Source organism: Epinephelus moara, chromosome 13 (genome assembly GCF_006386435.1).
Source record: "Epinephelus moara isolate mb chromosome 13, YSFRI_EMoa_1.0, whole genome shotgun sequence".
Lineage (NCBI taxonomy): Eukaryota > Metazoa > Chordata > Actinopteri > Perciformes > Serranidae > Epinephelus > Epinephelus moara.
The window spans coordinates 34,490,024-34,509,279 of record NC_065518.1 but is presented as its reverse complement, the minus strand read 5'-3'; the positions used below and the strand labels follow the sequence as shown (position 1 = coordinate 34,509,279).

Below are 19,256 nucleotides of genomic sequence, written 5' to 3'. Positions count from 1 at the left end.
CAAGTAACACTTGCGGTCACGGAGAGTGAATGACCTGATATGATGCATTCATAAATTCAGTCTGATGCTCCACACTAAAATGAGAGTGCTCTGGATAACCGAATGATATATTCCGACAGCGCTCCAAATTTATAAACGGTGCAGTTTGTGCCAGAGTGCACTCCGGCACTCAGAGTGAGTATTTCAGAATGCACCACTTGCATCATCTTCCTCCATTGTCTGGAACAAGCCAACATAATTTGTTGTTGGGCTAGTGCTAGCTAATGTCTGTGGAGAATTGTTTTTGCCTCCAGGGAAGCCAGGCCCACCAAAAACCCTCATACTGTTTACTTTACAGTAAAAGGGTCTTTAAAGCACTGTAACTGTTACATGTGTGTGTTTTCCAGTATAAAGTTCAGTAACTGTTACATGGTCTCTGTGTGTGTTTTCTAGTATGAAGCGCAGTAACTGTTACATGGTGTGTGTGTGTGTGTGTGTGTGTTTTCCAGTATAAAGCGCAGTAATTGCTACATGGTGTGGGCTGGAGAGAGCAGCAGTCCTGGTCAGGGGAGGAACAACAACGGCTTAGAGATTGGCTGTCTGGTTGACACAACAAATGGATTGCTGACATTCACAGCCAACGGCAAAGAGCTCAGCACATACTACCAGGTAAATCTTTGATATTGTTTTACGGGTGATTGGGCCTTTATTCCTGTTTAATTTTCTTAATTTCTTTCATTTTGCTTTATTAAACCAGAAGTTGCCTCCTTCGTTTCTGCCTTGCTTTGTGTTTGTTTTCCTGTTTTTTGTTTGCTTCTCAGGTTAGTCCCTCTCACTCCTACACCCTGGCACTAGCTATATTGAAACAATATTCCCATCTTAGTCAATATGTCTTAGTCCAGCAGAAACCAAACTGCCCCTTTGTTTTTCTACAGCAACAGCATACATGTGCTCTGGTCACCATATGGCTATGTTCTCCTTTAAGAAAAACTCAAACAAAAGGGAAACATTCTTTGGTTTCCTGATGTAACCACCTATATTTTCATTAACCTTCTTTATGAACACATCTTGCATTTTGCAGGCTAGATTACTAAATGTCACTTGGACGTAAGTAACTTGCTAAACACCTCCACGTTCCCGCAGGTGGAGCCCAGTACTAAGCTGTTCCCAGCAGTCTTTGCCAAGGCCACCAGCCCCAGTGTCTTCCAGTTTGAACTGGGGCGTATTAAGGTGAGACGGACACACACACACACACACACACACACACACACACACCCATACAGCTTTTGGAGCTTTTAATCTCAGTGACACATTACCTGGATGTTGTGTTGCTGCTTCATAATAAAGGTATTGAAATTCTAAAGTTTTAAGAAAAACATACACAAGAAACACAACAAAATTAGAATTGCTTGTTGAGACTTGTTTTTATGCCTCTGTGCTGGCAATAGCCGTGGTCTGAAGCATTATGTTTTTGGGTTGTCCATCCATCTGTACATACGCCATCCGTGCCATTCTTGTGAAAGCAATATCTGAAGAACGCCCTCAGGGAATCTTCCAATTTGGCACAAATGTCTACTTGGATTCAACAATGAAGTGATAAGATTTTGGTGGTTAAAGGTCACAGTGACCTTGCATCTGTCATTCTTTCTTTTTCTTTCTTTTTCTTTTCATTCTTGTGAACACAATATCTCAAGAAAGCCTTGAGGGAGTTTCCTCAAATTTGGTAAAATAGTCCAGTTAGACTGAAAAATGAATTGTTTAGAATTTGGTGATTAAAGGTCAAGGTCACTGTGACCACTGTGCTGTGACTCAAGAATTGATATAATTATGACAAAATTTCACACAAATCTACGTCTAATAGGGTAAAATTATGCAGTGATGACATTTATATCCAAAAGGTCAAAGCTCAACCTCACTGTGACATTATAATGTTCTGCAAAAACACTCTTCTGGCCATTATTCAACGTCATAACTCAGGAACAGAAGGGGAAATATCTGGTTAGATACATAATTGGTGACATCTAGGGTGTCCACCTTAAAACTGCACTGGTTGTATAGATCTATTGTGCTGCCGGGGGGGGATATGTATGTGAAGCATCCATGTTTTCACAGACGTGGATGTAAACTGTAAGTGCAACTTGACTGGTTTACAGAGGCATACAACTGCAAAGTGGTATTTCTAGTTAAATCCTCCTGTTAATTTGTTATTAGGATTTGCAACATCTTTCTGGTTTGATGTCGGCTTAGTGACACTTTGTGCCGCCTCCATATGACCACCTCTTTGGTCTGTCCAGCTTTGTCATGTGTGATGTAGTATGTAGTAATATGCCTGTTTCCTGTCAGAATGTGATGCCTCTGTCAGCTGGTCTGTTTAAGAGTGAGAGGAAGAACCCAGTGCCTCAGTGTCCTCCACGGCTACATGTCCAGTTTCTCACTCCTGTATTATGGAGTCGTGTCCCCAACCACTTTCTTAAGGTACAGTAACAATTCTTCCCTATTTACAGTAGGTCTGCATTTTCTGGCTTCTTTGTGGTCTTGATCTGGCTGATGACATTAGGGATATAAAAGAGAAATGCAAGTGGCTTCTGAGCAGAATGTGTAAATCAATAATTGTATACATATATATATACACACACACATATACATATATATATATACATATATGTCATAATTGGGACAACTTCCATCTTCTATTCTAAATTATTTTGCAGCATGAGTCTCTTCTAAGAAGTTTATCTTACTTACTCTCTCGTGAATGCAATTTCTCAGAAGCATCACAGGGGAATTTCTTTAAATTTAGCACTTGGACTCAAGGATGAATGGATTTTAAGTTGGTGATCAAAGTTTATTATGGCTTCACAAAACATGTCTTTGGTATTAACTCAGGAATTCATGAGGTAGGTATGACAAAATTTCACACAAATGTCGAAAAGGATAAAGTGATGACACTTTGTATACAACAAGGTGGAAATTCTAGTTCGATGGCTTCCAGTTTACTGTGCAAGCCCACCTGATGCTTTTCTGATAGACAGCGCAGTGACTGTTCCATACTGTGTGGGCAGTATACTGGGTGTACTGCCACAGAGTGGGTGGAAAGCAACATTTAATGTAGTGTATGCTGTCTAAGAAGTGCTAACAGGTATTTTTTTTTTTTTTTCAGGTGTCAGCATCCAGAGTGAATGACAGACACGGCTGGCTGGTCCAGTGTAACGAACCTCTGCAGTTTATGTCTCTGCACATACCTGAGGAGAACAAGTGAAGTACCCACAGCCACACACACTCACACACACACAGACACACACACACACACACACACACACACACACACACACACANACACACACACACACACACACACACACACACACACACACACACACACACACACACACACACACACACACACACCTTATCATTCTCCTGCTCTCGTGTCTCATGTGGTGTCTTTCTGTTTGTTGTCCAGGTCGGTGGATATCCTGGAGCTATCAGAACAGAGAGGCTTATTGAAGTTTCACTACCATACCCTCAGACTGTATTCAGCAATCTGTGCTCTGGGAAACAACCGGGTGGCACATGCCCTCTGCTCCCACGTAGACGAAGCACAGCTCCTGCAGGCTATAGAGAATAAGTACATGCCAGGTAACACACACAGCATATAGAAAGAATAAATCCATGTAATGTATTAAAGTCTGTCCCAGAATATTAAGTAGAGGTCAGGTAATACTCAGGGCCTGCCCATAGGTCACAGGTGTTATCATGGGATAGACCAAGACTTTTTCCAAACACTCTCTTTCGTTCACTCATTTACTATTCCCTAAAAATTTCACACTCTAATGATACTCAACTTGTGGGACAAATATGGTGCTTGATAGAGTGCCGGGTGGTCCCCAAACCATTTTCTAATTCATAATAAAAATAAATTCACACTGAATTGTTTTTGTACTTTTAACATACATACATTGGCCCCCAGCCAAAGCAAGTTGAATATCCCTGGTTTACGCTATAGTAAACTGAGATTTCAGTCACTTATGGATCATTATTGCATGATGTAGTGTAGAGGTGTAACAATACATCTGTCTGGATCAATATATCGATTCACTAATCAACGGTCCAATATTATAGATGCAAAGTGGACCAATTTTATCCAAGCACACCTCTCTCCTAAACATTCAATCAGTGCTAACAGCCTAGCGCCAGGCCGATGATTGCAAGCAGCCGTGAAGAAGACAATTAAGATATTTACTGATATCGTCTCATATTGATCACAGGCCCCTGAACTGAACTGAAATGAAATTGTATCATGGTAGACTTTTTGATATCAACAAATATGTCTAAAGTATCAATATATGATCTCATTTTGTGATGAAACTTGTGATTTACACCTCAAATGTAGTGTGGCACAGTTGAAGGAAGAGCTGAAAGAAGTATTCGGATCCTTTTGGTAATTCTACAATGTAAAGACACAACACTAGAAAGTCTCTTTAAATGAGAGGAAAACATACTTAAAGGATAAAGTTCACATTGTTCTGTACTTTATATTGTAAACAAATCCCACATGACTCAAGCCGAAATGTGTTCAACTGTTCTCAAAACTTACCAACTTCCCTATTCAGTCTGTGGCTCTCAGCACCGTGCCCATTGGTTCTTACTGAAGACATGAATCTTTAAAAATGGCTTATGAATATATGATTCCATTTAAAGGCTCAATAATTTCCTTAAACAGCTAAACACGGTAATTTTAACAATTGTTGCTCAAACAGGAGGAAATATATTGTGTGTTCAGGACTATTTTCAATCACAGATTCATCAGCATTTGGTGCTGTAGTGAGTACTTGTATGTAATAAAATATGTGTGTTCATGCCAATGAACTAGTGCAACATTGTGGCTCAATGATGTGTTTTTAATAGTTTTTGGAGGAAAGTCGAACTCTATGGCAAAGAGGAGAAAGATATATCAGGCTTTGACAGACACACGTAGACCACTGGCCACCGTGAAGTCACCCACTGGTTTGTGGACTCTGTGGACTGGTTTGTGTTTAGCATTTTTAGACTTTTTTAGGTGACCAAAATATTACAATAACTTAAAACTTAAAACCTTGAGTTAGTTCATGGTCACATTACATAACCAATATTGTTGCCATGGTAGAGACTTGTTAACAGACCTGTAACTCAAAGTGGCCACGCCCTTGTGCATAACTTTAAGCCTTAATAAGATTTAAGCAAGTGAATTAAATAAAAATTCACCTGTGAACAGTTGACATGAATGGGAAAATTAGCTGTAGGGAATAATACTGTTTTTTTGTTTTGTTTGTTTGTTTGTTTTTTTTGCAACAGGCTGTAAACATGTTTAATTCTGCTGTAAGGTTGGGCATTTTAACATGGGGGTTTGTGGAGATTGACTGACTTTTGGAAATGGCGGTAAGTGGCCATTTAAAGAATTTCACTTTTTGGGACCTCCGCATTGACTTCACTTTACAGCCCTGGAGGTTGCTGTACACGCACAATACTTGGTAGTAGATAAAGATATATTTCCGTATAGATAGATAGATATTAGAATGTTTTAAGGTAAATGTTTTTGTTGAATGTTGATGTTTAATTATGTTTCTGCCTCATCCACAGGTTTGCTGCGTGCAGGCTACTATGACCTCCTTATTGACATCCACCTGAGCAGCTACACCACGGCTCGTCTCATGATGAACAATGAGTACATTGTACCCATGACAGAAGAAACCAAGAGCATCACCCTGTTTCCAGATGAGAAGAAGAAACATGGCCTGCCAGGCATTGGCCTCAGCACCTCCCTAAGACCCAGAATGCACTTCTCATCCCCAAGTTTTGTGTGTGGGACCGGACCATCATATCGCAATAACGGCAACAACGGATCAGGAGACTGTTTCCAGTACAGCCCTGAATTCCCCTTAGATATACTGAAAATGAAAACCATTGAGATGCTAACAGAGGCAGTGCGGGAGGGAAGCATGCACGTACGGGATCCAATAGGAGGCAGCACTGAGTTTCTCTTTGTCCCCCTCATCAAGCTGTTCTACACTCTGCTTATCATGGGAGTTTTCCAAAGTGGAGATCTAAAGAACATCCTAAGACTGATTGAACCATCTGTGTTCTCTGAAAGACGGGAAGGGCAGGAGGACACGCACATGGAGCTGGAGGTGGTGAAGGAGGGGGAGACTGAGGGACGAGGAGAGGATGGAGGGAGGAATATGCCTAAAGAAGGATTGTTACAGATGAAGCTACCAGAGCCTGTAAAACTCCAGGTGACGCTCATTAAACCTTGAGTTTGTTGATGCTGCTACATTTGTTCATTATATCAGATTACTGGTTTATTTAGTGACACAGTGCTTTTTTAAAATCATTTTCAATGTCAAAGCGAGCCACAAGTTTGACGATAGAAATTATTTGTAGAATTCACTGTAGTCTAACGTGTTTTTTTTTTTTTCACTGTGTGGTCTCACTAGTCCTCCGTGCCAGTGATAGCTGTGGCTGGAGGCATTATGTTTTCAGCTTATAAATCCGTCCCATTCTCGAATGGACTCAGGGATGAACTGGTCATAGGTAAAAGGTCTCTGTAACCTTGTCTGTCGTACTATTGGGAACGCAATATCTCAAGTATGCCTTGAGAGGATTTCTTAAAATTTGACACAAAATCCACTTTGAGTCAAGGATGAATTGATAAGAATTTGTTGGTCAATGGTCAAGCATACTGTGACCTCATCTGCTGTAATCTCATGAAAGCAATATGTCAAGAACACCCTAAGATAATTTCTTCAAATATGGCACAAATATCTACTTGGACTCAACAATCAACTGATTAGAATTTGTTGGTCAAAGATCAGGCTTACTGTGACCTTACCTCTGTCTCATTTGGTGAAGTCGATATCTCAAGAAGGCCTTGAGGGAATTTTTCCAAATTTGGCACAAACATTTAATTAGACTCAGCGATAAACTGAATCAAATTTGGAGGTCTCAGGTTGAGGTCACTGTGACCTCACAAAACAGGTTTTTTTTTTTTGCCATAACGCAAGAATTCATATGCTAATTATGACAAATTTCCACACAAATGTCTAATAGGATAACATGAAGTGATGACATTTTATATCCAAAAGGTCAAAGGTCAACTTCTCCGACATCATAATGTTCATAAAACATTTGGTCAGATACTGAATTGGTGGCACTAATCGTGGGTGTCCACCTTGAAACTGTGCTGATTGTATAGATCTTCTGTGCTGATGTGTGTGAAGCATGTTTCATGTTTTCACAAATATGAATACAAAGTAGGGTAGAGCACGCACATCCAAAGTATCACAGGTGCAGGACCAACAAGCAAGCAGACTTTTAAAAAAGGTGAAGTCCGCACACTGTTATAGCTCCTCAAATGTTTATTGTAAGGATCAACGTTTCGATCAACATAGACAAAGATCTATATTGATCGAAACGTTGATCCTTACAATAAACATTTGAGGAGCTATAACAGTGTGCAGACTTCACCTTTTTTAAAAGTTCACAAATATGAATGCCCTAGCTTCTGATGCCCAAACAACACACAAATATAGCAAAACAACATAGGACATATGCTGCGTTAAGTGACAAAAATACTCCATTGTCATCTGCCCTGTTCGCCCTGCTGGTCTTAGTTGTCTTTTGCAGTTTATAATTGGGATCCTGAAGATGGTTTCCAACACCTCTGTTCAAGGGAGGAACAAATTTTTTATGCATAAAAATGCACACACAGGCTCTCTTGGGGCTCTCCTGGCGTCGGCAACAAGCTTTCAATAAAAATGTGCCCACGCTGAAATTCAATATAGCAGAATGATGATTCAGTTTCTGTTGGCATCTGAGGGCAATTTGAACAAAGGCCCAACCAGTTGTTTTTTTCTCTTGGCAGCTCAGGTTCTGGAGAGTCCCCACTGGCCATAACATCTTCTGCATACACATTTTGGGATCCCATTGTTGCTGTTGGTAACAAAGGTAGTTTGTGAAGAGAACAAGCATCATCTAGAGAGCACGGCCCCTGGCTACCCAGAGGTGAAATCCAGTCTGTAGTTCTTCCTGCTTCCAACTATGTCACTGCTGTAACTAATGGCGGCGCAGGATGTTAACTTGGCTTTCACAGTCAATTAAGCACACACTGAGGAATTTATTGCTTCAATTAAATACATTTACCATCAAAACTGACTGGACATCCACATCAAAGTTGACAAATCTTCCCTTTAAGTCATACATGTGATGAACTGTGCAAAGCATTTAAAGTTACAGAAAACAACAAATAACTCAAAAATCACAGTACATCTTGGGATGTATTCACAAACATTCAGAGAACTTGAAGAGCTCCTAACTTGTCTTAAAAATTTCAAGTAAGGAGTCCAAGCTTAGGAGTGATGTAGGAAAGCTCTGAGAAGAACTCTGAGGGAGGAAGGGTCAGAAACTTTGACCTTAGTGAAGAGGTGTGGTTGACCCCTTTGCTAGATATGATGCATTCTTTTGATAGATGCGATTGGTTGTCCTTTTGTGAGCCTGCAAAGGGTGGACACCCAGTGAAATGAACTGTGTCATGTGTGTGTATGTTGAAATATCAGCTAGATGCACAATTGTCCTGCAATAGTCCTTGCTTTGAAGCCAAGTAGCATGTCAACATTTTCTCTTTAGGGTGAGCAATTACAAATAATTTTAAATCTGTAAGGACATGCAATGACAGTGACACCAAAGCTTGATGACATAGGGATGCAATGTATCTTAAAGAGTTGTTACCATCGTTAATATGTAGTTGACCGAACATATGTTTGTGATCTGTGTGTGTGTGTGTGTGTGTGTGTGTGTGTGTGTGTGTGTGTGCAGATGTGCCACGTGCTGCAGTACCTGTGTGACTGCCAAGTACGTCATCGTATCGAGGCGGTAGTGGCCTTCTCTGATGACTTTGTGGCCTGTCTCCAAGATAACCAGCGGTTCCGCTACAATGAGGTGATGCTGGCACTGAATATGTCTGCAGCCCTCACTGCCAAGAAGACCAAAGAGTTTAGATCTCCTCCACAGGAACAGGTAGGAACAACACTGAAGGAGAGAGGGTCTGGGTTGGAGGACAGAACCATGCAGAGAAACTGGTTGTACAAGAGACTGGGGCAGATTGGAGAATAACAATGTGTATTCAAGAACAGCGGACAATCGAGTGAAATGAAAGCTGAGACTTTAAAGACATTTTACATGGAACAGACTCAACAACTTTCCACTCTGTGTTGCTTTGGCTCCTAGTGTTGGTGGAGACATGAATACTGAAACGCAATGTAGACCCCAAGTCAAATAGCATCTTTCCTACACACTTGTTGGAACATGCTCCCAACATCCAAATCTATGAAGAGATGTATGTTGGATTTCTGTGATGTAATTGTAGCGTTTGTTGTTCAAGCATTCAATGAGCAAGAATTGTATCACAGTCACACCCGCATGTGTTTCTGCAGATCAACATGCTGCTGAACTTTAAGGATGAGAAGCAGGATTGTCCCTGTCCTGAATACATCCGGGAACAGCTGCTCGACTTTCATGAGGACCTAATGAGACACTGTGGTAAACTACTTTTCAGCTTCACCTACACAGCTAACCAAACATTAACTAAAATAATTCAGATTTTTTAAAAGTCTGACCTGCCAAATCCAATTTGGGCCCATTCTGATTTTCTTTATTGGAAAATTCAATTGTTAGTTTAATAAGTAGCTTAATGGGGCACCCACTAGCTCACCTGGTAGAGCAGGCATCCCATGTACCAAAGCTGTGTCCCTACTGCAGCGGCCTGGGATCGATTCCAACCTGTAGCCCTTTGCTGCATGTCATTCCCCTCTCTCTCCCCCTTTCCTGTCAGTCGTAAGCTGTTCTATCAAATAAATGCAAAAAGCCAATAAAAAAAATCTAAAAGAAACAAAAAAGTCACTTGAGTGCATTAGTTGCTTTAAAAAATTAAGTCACTAATGAGGGGGCCTGACAAAGCATAGGTATTTGATGGGAATGAGAATGTCTGTGCTGCTATGCCCACAATGAAAACTGTTGTGCGGCGCATGCATTTAAGTTTGTTGTGCACAGGATCAGCTATATTTTACAGTGACTGGTCAGCGGTCATGTCTGATGAAGCTGAAAATCTGCCTGTTCAGGTCGCCAGCCAAGTGATGGGTGCATCTCTACTGTATATTCATTAACTGCAAAAATACAGTATGCGCTGTGGACTGATTTTTCCATTTGGCCAGGTATAGAGTTGGATGAGGAGAGAGGGATAGATGGTGACAGTGACTTCACCATCCGAGGTCGACTCATTTCATTGGTGGAGAAAGTGGCTTACCTGAAGAAGAAGATGGCTAACCTGCCAAAGGAGAAAAAAGACAGGAAACCCAGTAAGTCTTCTGCACCACCTGATACACAGACAGACAAAGGTGGTGTACATGTGAACATCTGACAATTTAGGTTCAGGGAAAAAAAAAACTGGCATCACACAGATGATGTCTCATAAATTGTCATGGAAATCATCAGATGTCCATGAAATGTGGTGAGTACATTCAGATGACTGATGGAAGAGTCCTTTTAAAATGAATGACCCCATGACCTTTCTTCTAGCATTACCTACAGCTGGACAGCTTTTACATCTTACATCAGACACGCCCTGATTGTGGAAGGTTACAAATATTACTGACTCCACCAGCACTTAAAGGGTTTTCTTATATGGATGAACAGGATTCCCATTGGTAACATTAAGTCAAAGAATTTGGAAAATTTGTTGGAGAAGTCTTCTTCTGTCTTCAAAAAATTGTCTTCCAAGAGTACTTACTCACCTGGTATGTTTGTTCATTATCTATCTTCCCATCTCTCTCTCTCTCTCTCTCTCTCTCTCTCTCTCTCTCTCTCTCTCTCTCTCTCTCTCTCGAAGAAAAAAAACGTCATTTGTGTCTATATGTTCTTCATGCACCTGCAGCCTTATAAATATATAATTTCTTCTTGTTAGTCCATTATTTCCAACTTGTGTTGTGTATGAGCTGTTCATAAGTCCCAGTGAAGTGAAAAATATGCACAAAAAAAAAAAAAAATTGAGAATACATAAGATTTTCTGATTATGAGCCCACAGTCCCCCAGTATTCCCTAACTCTTTCTCTGTGTTTCTGTTTCTTCAGGTACGTTACAGCAGTTGATTTCAGATACGATGGTCCGCTGGGCTCAGGAGTCAGTTATTGAGGATCCAGAGCTTGTCAGAGCCATGTTTGTCCTGCTGCACCGCCAGTATGATGGCATTGGGGGACAGGTAGGTTTGTATCTGTATGTATTCCTTTTAGTAGAAACACCATAGCACTGAAGACCCTGTTTACACTGTAACATTAGAAAATTACATACATTGGGTGCCCCAGGGCCTGATGGTCAAGACACATACAGTACCACATAACAGCAACGTCCAAGAAGGAAGGAAAGGAAAATGTTATATCTTTTAGACAGATGTGAGACAATTATTAAAGAAATGTTCTCAACAAGTATGTGTAACACTAACATATGACTTTAAAGGAACAGTATAACTGATTAGAGTAAATCATAGTAACTGTAAGAAGAATTCACTCTGTTGCATGGTCTCTCTTTAAGTATGATCACTGTGAACAGAATAGTCCTACTCACTCTGCAGTCTCTACAGCTTCTCACATTAATATAAAGTCTCTGACAGTAAAGGAAATGTGTCGACCTTAGCAATAAGTTTTAAAAGATATGAATCTGTCTCTATTTGTCCAGGTGCGGGCTCTTCCGAAGACCTACACTATAAATTCAGTATCGATCGAGGACACCATCAACTTGTTGGCTGCTCTGGGTCAGATTAGATCTCTGCTGAGTGTGCGTATGGGAAGAGAGGAGGAGAAACTGATGATCAGAGGGCTAGGGTGAGAACACACTCATCTGCCAAGCTCCTTAACACTGATTCTGATATTCTTTGGTCCACTCCTCTGTCTTGTTGAAAATATATTTCAAGTGACTTTCTGTTGGTTAGAACACCTGGACAGATGTCTATACTATCATAAAACCAATAAGTAATTGAAATATGTTCATGTTATGTTAAGAAATGTTTCATGTATGTGTCAGCACAGCGTGTAGTAAAATGCAGTTTAGTCTAATAACACATAAGTGATCAGCACAATTGCGAAACACAGTCTCCTCCCTCTGGCTGCACCTTGAGATCTTCTCCATGAATATCAAAAACAGAATCATGACAAGGGACAACCCTGGCAGAGGCCAACACCCACTGACAATGCGTTTGACACTGTTCCAAGAATATGGACACAGCTCTTGCTTTGGTTATGTAAGGACCACATGGCTCATACAAAAGCAACCCTCTAACCCTCACAGGACTCCATGAGAGACTTGGTCTTAAGCCTTCTCCAAGTTCACAAAACACATATAGACCAGATGGGCAATCTCCCATAACTCCCTTGGATCTGGGGTTTCAACATTTGACTAGAGCCTCCTTTAAGTGCCTCGAAATAAACTTTTCCAGGGAGAATAAGCAATGTGATTGATAACTGGAGCACACCCTCTGCCCAATAATCCAACTTACTACCAGGAGGCAATCAATCAAGACCTCTGCTCCTCTCTTCACCTGAGTTTCCAAGACATAGGACCGCAGATCTGATGATACGACCACAATGTCAATCGTCGATCTTTGGCCTAGGGTGGTCAAAGTGCCAAGTACACTTATAAATCACCCTATGCTCGAATATGGTGTTTGTTAGGGCCAATCCATGACTAGAAAAGAGGCCCAATACCAAAACACCACTCAGTTTTAGGCCCTTCCTCCCAATCACTCCCTACAGGTTTCTCCATCGTTACCCATGCAAGCGTTGAAGTCCCTTAGTAGAACTATACTTGAGTATACTAGACTAGAGTACACTAGACTACTTGAGTTCCCAGAGGTTCTCTTTTCCAAGATGCCACCTGGAGAGTCAAAAAAATCTGGGTACCCTGAGCTGATTTTTAGTGCATAAGCACAAACAACAGTCACAGACTTCCTCTCAGTGACTCGCAATGGCATAGGGGCGACCCTATAATTCCCCGTGGAAAACTCTAACACAGCAGTGCTCAGCCAGGGGTTTATGAGTATCCCCACAGTTGCCCAGCGCCTCTCACTTTGGACACTCCGGAAAAGGTGAGAATCCAGCACCATTCCAGGAGTTTAGTGCCAGACCCAGTGCCATGGGTAGAAGTGAGCCCAACTACTATATATCTAGTTGATACTGCTCCACCTCCCGAATCAATTCCAATTCTTTCTCTACCAGAGAGGTGAGCCAGTCTGTGATTGCCTGCTGCCTACCATGCACCCAATCCCAAAACCTATCCCTGCGAGTGGTGGGCCCACAGGACAACAGCTCCATGTAGTTATTTTGGGCTGTGCCTAGTCAAGCCACAGGGGTCATGGCCTAGCCACCAGACACTCACCAGTGAGCTCCCCTCCCAGGTCTGGCTCCAGGAGGGGTCCCCGGTTTCCCTTTTCTAGAGAAGGTGCTGCAGCTCCTTTTTGCCAATACATACAGGGTGCTAGGCAACTATGGATTTTTTCCCTAAGTCTGTACCAAACTGACTGAATTACAAGTGTGAAAGATAATGAAAAACAATGAAGAGGATATGGTTTATATTTTGAACTAGTTGTCTGGCATCTTTAAAAAAAAAAAAGAAACAATTAGATCTGAAATACCCCAACGAAACATTGACAGATACTACACTGTTAGGAATCAATGAATGTGAGGAATTCTGTGATCAATGTTTTTTGTTGTAAATTGTCATTAAGGAGAAATCCCTGTGATCCATACATGCAATACATGAGAGATACAAAATACCAACCAGTTTTGTAACACTGGAATTAATCTAAATACTTAGCATTGCAAAATACAAAGACAAAAGCAAAAATTGTTGGATTAAGATGTAGCACAACCCTAATATGCTATGTTAAGTCACTCTGTTCTACTTTAAGTGTAATATACTATGTATAACATGCTCAGTCAGTGCTTGCACTGTAAACCTTGTTAGAGCCTCGATTTAAAAAAAAAAACTAAGCTGACCTTTCACTTCTCTCTGACACCCCCCCCCTTCCTCCACAGTGATATCATGAACAACAAGGTGTTCTACCAACATCCTAACCTGATGAGAGCTCTGGGGATGCATGAGACTGTCATGGAGGTCATGGTCAATGTACTCAGTGGAGGAGACTCCAAGGTATGAAGTATGTATAAGCTGAAGGGACGGAAAATATACTGAAGTACTGAAGCTGGATCAGGATGTCGAAAGAAACCAGGACCAGAAACAGCTTAACTGAATCACAAATGTGGCCCTCATACATTTTGTGTACATGTGGTTTATCTCTTGTTTTTGGCATTAAGTATCAGTGTTGTCTAAAAATAGATGTCTTGATGTCTCAAAACTGGATTGTTTAGAACTTGGAAAAATTTACTGAGAGTGCAAAGATATTTAAATGAATACATAAAGTGATAGAATTTTATGGACAATATACCATTTATGATGAAAATACGATATTGCTGCCTAAATTTGTCTGACATTAAGTCTCTTTTGCAGGAAATCACCTTTCCTAAAATGGTGGCCAACTGCTGTCGTTTTCTTTGTTACTTCTGTCGAATCAGCCGTCAGAACCAGAAAGCTATGTTTGACCACCTCAGCTACCTGCTGGAGAACAGCAGTGTTGGCCTTGGTGAGTATGTGTGATTTACAGTGTACCTTCTGCTTCTGTCATTTTTACTTCTCCCTTGAGCTCTCTGTGGCTGGTGTAGAAGTCATACTGCATTGTATTTCCCCTGTCTCATATACGCACAGTAAAGCCTTGACATCACTGTCATTCCGTTTGTCCGTGTTTTCTTACATTTTTGTTGTTATGAGCTGTTGTTTGTGTTTGGTCTTGTCTGTTATTTACACAACTAAAAGTCTTCTTGGTAAACAGCAAATTGCAAAGAGACAGCAGAGCATTATTACCAACATTTGACTGCTATCTCTGCCCACACATAAACAAAACTCACACCACAACATCAATGCTGCTTAAAATGTGCCACAGTAGCTAGGAAGGGAGCGTATCTATGTTTCCCGGGTTCTATATTCCCCACTTAACCCTGCAAAAAAGGTTCTATATTCCCCGCTTACACAAAAAAGGTTCTATGTTTCCCGGGTTCTATGTTCCCTGCTCAACCAAGCGGGAAACATGAACCTGGGAAACATAGAACCCGGGAAACATAGGGATGACCCCGCTAGGAGCAAGTTAGCTAGCTAGTGAATGCTAACATTAGCTAACAAGCTAACGATAGCACCCACATTGTTGTTCACGGTGCCAAATCATTACAGATCCAACAAACATTATTGATGGCTTCTATTCGACAACACTATTGGTACTTAGTGCAAAAAACATGTAACTTAAATCTGTATAACGTGGTGGTTAGCTAGCTAGTGAATGCTAACATTAGCTAACAAGCTAACGATAGCACCCACATTGTTGTTCATGGTGCCAAATCATTACAGATCCAACAAACATTACTGATGGCTTCTATTCGACAACACTATTGGTACTTAGTGCAAAAAACATGTAACTTAAATCTGTATAATGTGGTGGTGTTCACTGTAGGCAGCTCAGGCTCCTTGTTGTCTCCAGCCACCATGTCAAAAGTTGAAAAGAGGCTTCCACTACATCTTAAAGATGGCAACTGTTGAGGTTTAGAAGCCGAAGCCTCCATCATTCCACACTCAACTTTTGGACCGTTTTGAGTGTGCCAGAAGTACTCTGCATGTGCAGTGTCACTTTTGCACTCAAAATATTAAGTGTGTAGGACAGAAGTATGTGATTTGAGACACACAGACAGACCACAACACTTTGTCAGTCGCTCAGTGAGGCTGGCAGGAAAAACAACACTTTCACCAAGCAAATGTGTATCCAGTTAATGGCTGAGGTAACGGCAGCATCCATGAAGCAACTACAGATACACCTCTGTTGTTTTATTGGTAATAGACTCCTTTCCTCTTAGGTGTACTTGTATTAATTATGTTTTCCTCCCCTTTCCTCTCCTTCTCTTTCCTCCTCTCCTCAGCGTCTCCTTCCATGCGAGGATCTACTCCTCTGGATGTGGCTGCAGCATCAGTCATGGATAATAATGAACTGGCCCTGGCTTTAAGAGAGCCTGACCTGGAGAAGGTGACAAACTTTAACCCAGCTTTTGCTGAAGCTTTGTTAGAGAGTTGTTGATTAAATGTTGTTACTTTTTCGGCAACAGTTTGTGCTGATGCTGACTTGTATTGTTTTATTCTGAGAGGTGTTTCTTACAGTAAGTGTACACCAGCTATATACAGTAAATGGAAGTGGACTTCATATTAGAATCTATGTATGGTATATACCAGTCATGTCTATCAGACCCCCACACACACACAATGAAAAAATAAATTCACTTCTATGGCTTTTTTTGTTCATTTTTTTTCCAATAATAAACCTATTACTCATTCATATGTGGTTAGAATTTTTATATTATTTGATGAGATGATGTAGTGAATCATGCAGTGTAAAAATGTGTCACTTTGTCTGCCTGTGCAGGTGGTCCAGTACCTGGCTGGCTGTGGGCTGCAGAGCTGTGTGATGCTGGTGCGTAAAGGATACCCTGACATTGGTTGGAACCCTGTGGAGGGTGAACGCTACCTCGACTTCCTGCGCTTTGCTGTCTTCTGTAACGGTAAAAAATTGAAACTGTCCCAGTTCAAAAGTCCCTTTTCCTCAGAGTCAAAGCTGTTCTTTTCAAAAAGAAACTGTTGTCTCTTTTCCTGTTAAACCCGAAAGTCTTAGAGAGCGACTTTGCAAACACAGTGTGAAACAATGCACTGATCACGAAGAATATAGTGATGTTGCACATCAAATTAAACAGCAGAACCTGGGCTACAAGGCTGTAATAAACATTTTTACATGCCCCAAACACAGCTCAAACAACAACTAAATAAACAACAACAAATCCAACTCCTTACAGCACCGATATCCCGACCCACTCGGTATATTTCGGACTCTAACTCGATCACACATTACTCAAAACACACGGCGTTAATCTCAAATGAAAGCTGAGACTCCGCTGTTTCCACATATACGCCAAAGCATGCTACACCAAAGCTTCAGAGAGATAGAGGCCAAAGAACAACAACAACAGAAATCTTTTCGCCAAAATATATTTGTAATATTTCTCTTACCTTGTTTTTGCCGTGAAAAGCTCATTCTGCCTTTAAATCACGCTTCATTCCCATTGACCGACATATTGTCCGTCATTCAAATGAATCCGGGTGGAAAACTTGACGGCCGGAGGTTCCGGGGATAAGCAACAATGACCACTCACAGCAGCCGACATCTCCCCACAACGTGTTGTGCTGACTCTGATTGGGTTACAGTGCTGTCAGTCTTGTTTTGGTGGGTATAGCGTCATTCTATTGGCTGTAATGAATCAAACGAGGTGTCAATCATTCAAATCGACCAAGCCGTCACAGAGATACAGGCCTCCAAAGCTCAGAATAGAAACTCAGTTTCAAATGTAGTAGGTGTGTATTGGTCAGTTTGAAGTGGGAAATAGATGAAAAAAAAACAAAAAATGAAACGGACAGTTGTATGTGTATATCCTAAACATCATTAGGGATTTACAGAAACAAAAAAATGAAAGATATAGGATTGTACATGACAAAAATCACATGCAAACGTGGTACAATTTTGGAGAGCTTGCCTGGATTTTCTGTCCTAAACCTATCTAATATTGTTCTGCTTCACTTTATCAGAATCAAGCTTTGCAGAGTTAATGTTCACATATTGTACTATGAGTTGATAGAGGTTTAGAGCTGCAGCTGCATCATTCCTAAGCGATACTCAGATAGAGGTTTAGAGCTGCAGCTGCATCATTCCTAAGCGATACTCATCCTGAAAATGCTTTTTTTTTTTTTTTTTAGGCGAACCTCAAAATGTTTCATTTGTGCTGTGTGCCATTTTTATCTACTCTTCACATATAACACATGTAATGATATTTACACATCTTAACAAATCTCACAAGTGTTTCCTTTACTATGACACCAAAAGTATTCAAATTGACCTTGTGGTTGCAAAGATATTTCATTTCATTATGGGTATGCAATTTTCAAGCAGATACCTATAAAATAGACTTAGGGTTTAAAATTAAATGCATGTACATATTTGGCACCCAGCATGTTGTCATGAACACTTCCATTCTGTGGCCAGGTGAAAGTGTGGAGGAGAATGCCAATGTTGTGGTGAGGCTGCTGATTCGCCGACCAGAATGTTTTGGCCCGGCCCTCCGGGGTGAAGGTGGTGATGGGTTGTTGGCAGCGATGCAGGAGGCCATCAAGATCTCTCAGGATCTCTCCAGAGATGGTCCCTCTCCTACATCTGAGAGCAGCAAGACACTGTAAGACAACATCCTTACCACTCATTCATCTGCTCTTACAATATTAGATAATGAGATTTTAGGAAAAAAAGTCTCATTTACAGTTAAATTGTGCCTTGTTTTTTACAGTGTCATTTACAGTTTAGTAGATCAGTGCTGTTGTTGAAACAATACACGCTATCTATTCCAAACAAAACACATGTTATATCCCAGGCAACAACCTCTTGGGCTAAAAAAATGAAGCCACTGTGGGAAGTGCCAAAAATTGCAGTTCCTCTAATGGCCACTTGGGGTTTGCTCCAAGAGCGAGTCAGTCCCCATAGACCCCCATGTTAAAAGGTCCAACTTTACAGCAGAAATAAACATGTTGACAGTTGACTGTTTAAATGTTAAGGCTTTAAGTTATGTGTAATACAGTACATTTTGTTTTAATGGTTGTAAGCTTGTTTTTTGCTAGCAGAAATTAGCAAAGGCGATACTACAGGTAATCATAGCTGTAAAAGCCACAAACTAACCAAGCTAGCAGCTAGCGTTTGGGATATCTCTACCCTCTGGCTCCAAAAATCCACAATGGCGACGGCCAAAATGCCAAACTTGAGACTTCAAAATGTGAATCCATAAACCAATGGGTGATTTCACTGTGGCTATGTCCAGTATTTTATACACTCTATAGTAGTATCCATCCCATATCTGTGTATCTACATTCACTGAATGGAGAGAAATCAGTTGTTCATCCACACTGTAGGTCTTTTGTTGCTTGAGTGAGGAATTATAGAACCTGCCCTGTTTGAGATAAAAGTGGTCTGAAGTATTTAGTAGCATCAATAACTTGTGTGTGTGTGTGTGTGTGTG

At 40.9% G+C, this 19,256-nt stretch overlaps 1 protein-coding gene across 1 annotated transcript in view; it reads left to right on the top strand.

Moving 5' to 3' along the window:
- The window catches only part of ryr2a (ryanodine receptor 2a (cardiac)), a 255,585-nt gene that overhangs the window by 146,040 nt on the left and 90,289 nt on the right, over positions 1-19,256 (top strand). Inside the window, exons 34-49 of the mRNA XM_050060332.1 lie at positions 489-648; positions 1,123-1,209; positions 2,323-2,454; positions 3,140-3,234; positions 3,443-3,618; positions 5,599-6,251; positions 8,830-9,030; positions 9,447-9,552; positions 10,230-10,367; positions 11,139-11,266; positions 11,740-11,885; positions 14,094-14,208; positions 14,566-14,698; positions 16,077-16,180; positions 16,574-16,709; positions 18,239-18,425. Coding sequence (XP_049916289.1) covers positions 489-648; positions 1,123-1,209; positions 2,323-2,454; positions 3,140-3,234; positions 3,443-3,618; positions 5,599-6,251; positions 8,830-9,030; positions 9,447-9,552; positions 10,230-10,367; positions 11,139-11,266; positions 11,740-11,885; positions 14,094-14,208; positions 14,566-14,698; positions 16,077-16,180; positions 16,574-16,709; positions 18,239-18,425 — 2,697 coding nt within the window. The remainder of the gene's footprint in view (positions 1-488; positions 649-1,122; positions 1,210-2,322; positions 2,455-3,139; positions 3,235-3,442; positions 3,619-5,598; positions 6,252-8,829; positions 9,031-9,446; positions 9,553-10,229; positions 10,368-11,138; positions 11,267-11,739; positions 11,886-14,093; positions 14,209-14,565; positions 14,699-16,076; positions 16,181-16,573; positions 16,710-18,238; positions 18,426-19,256) is intronic.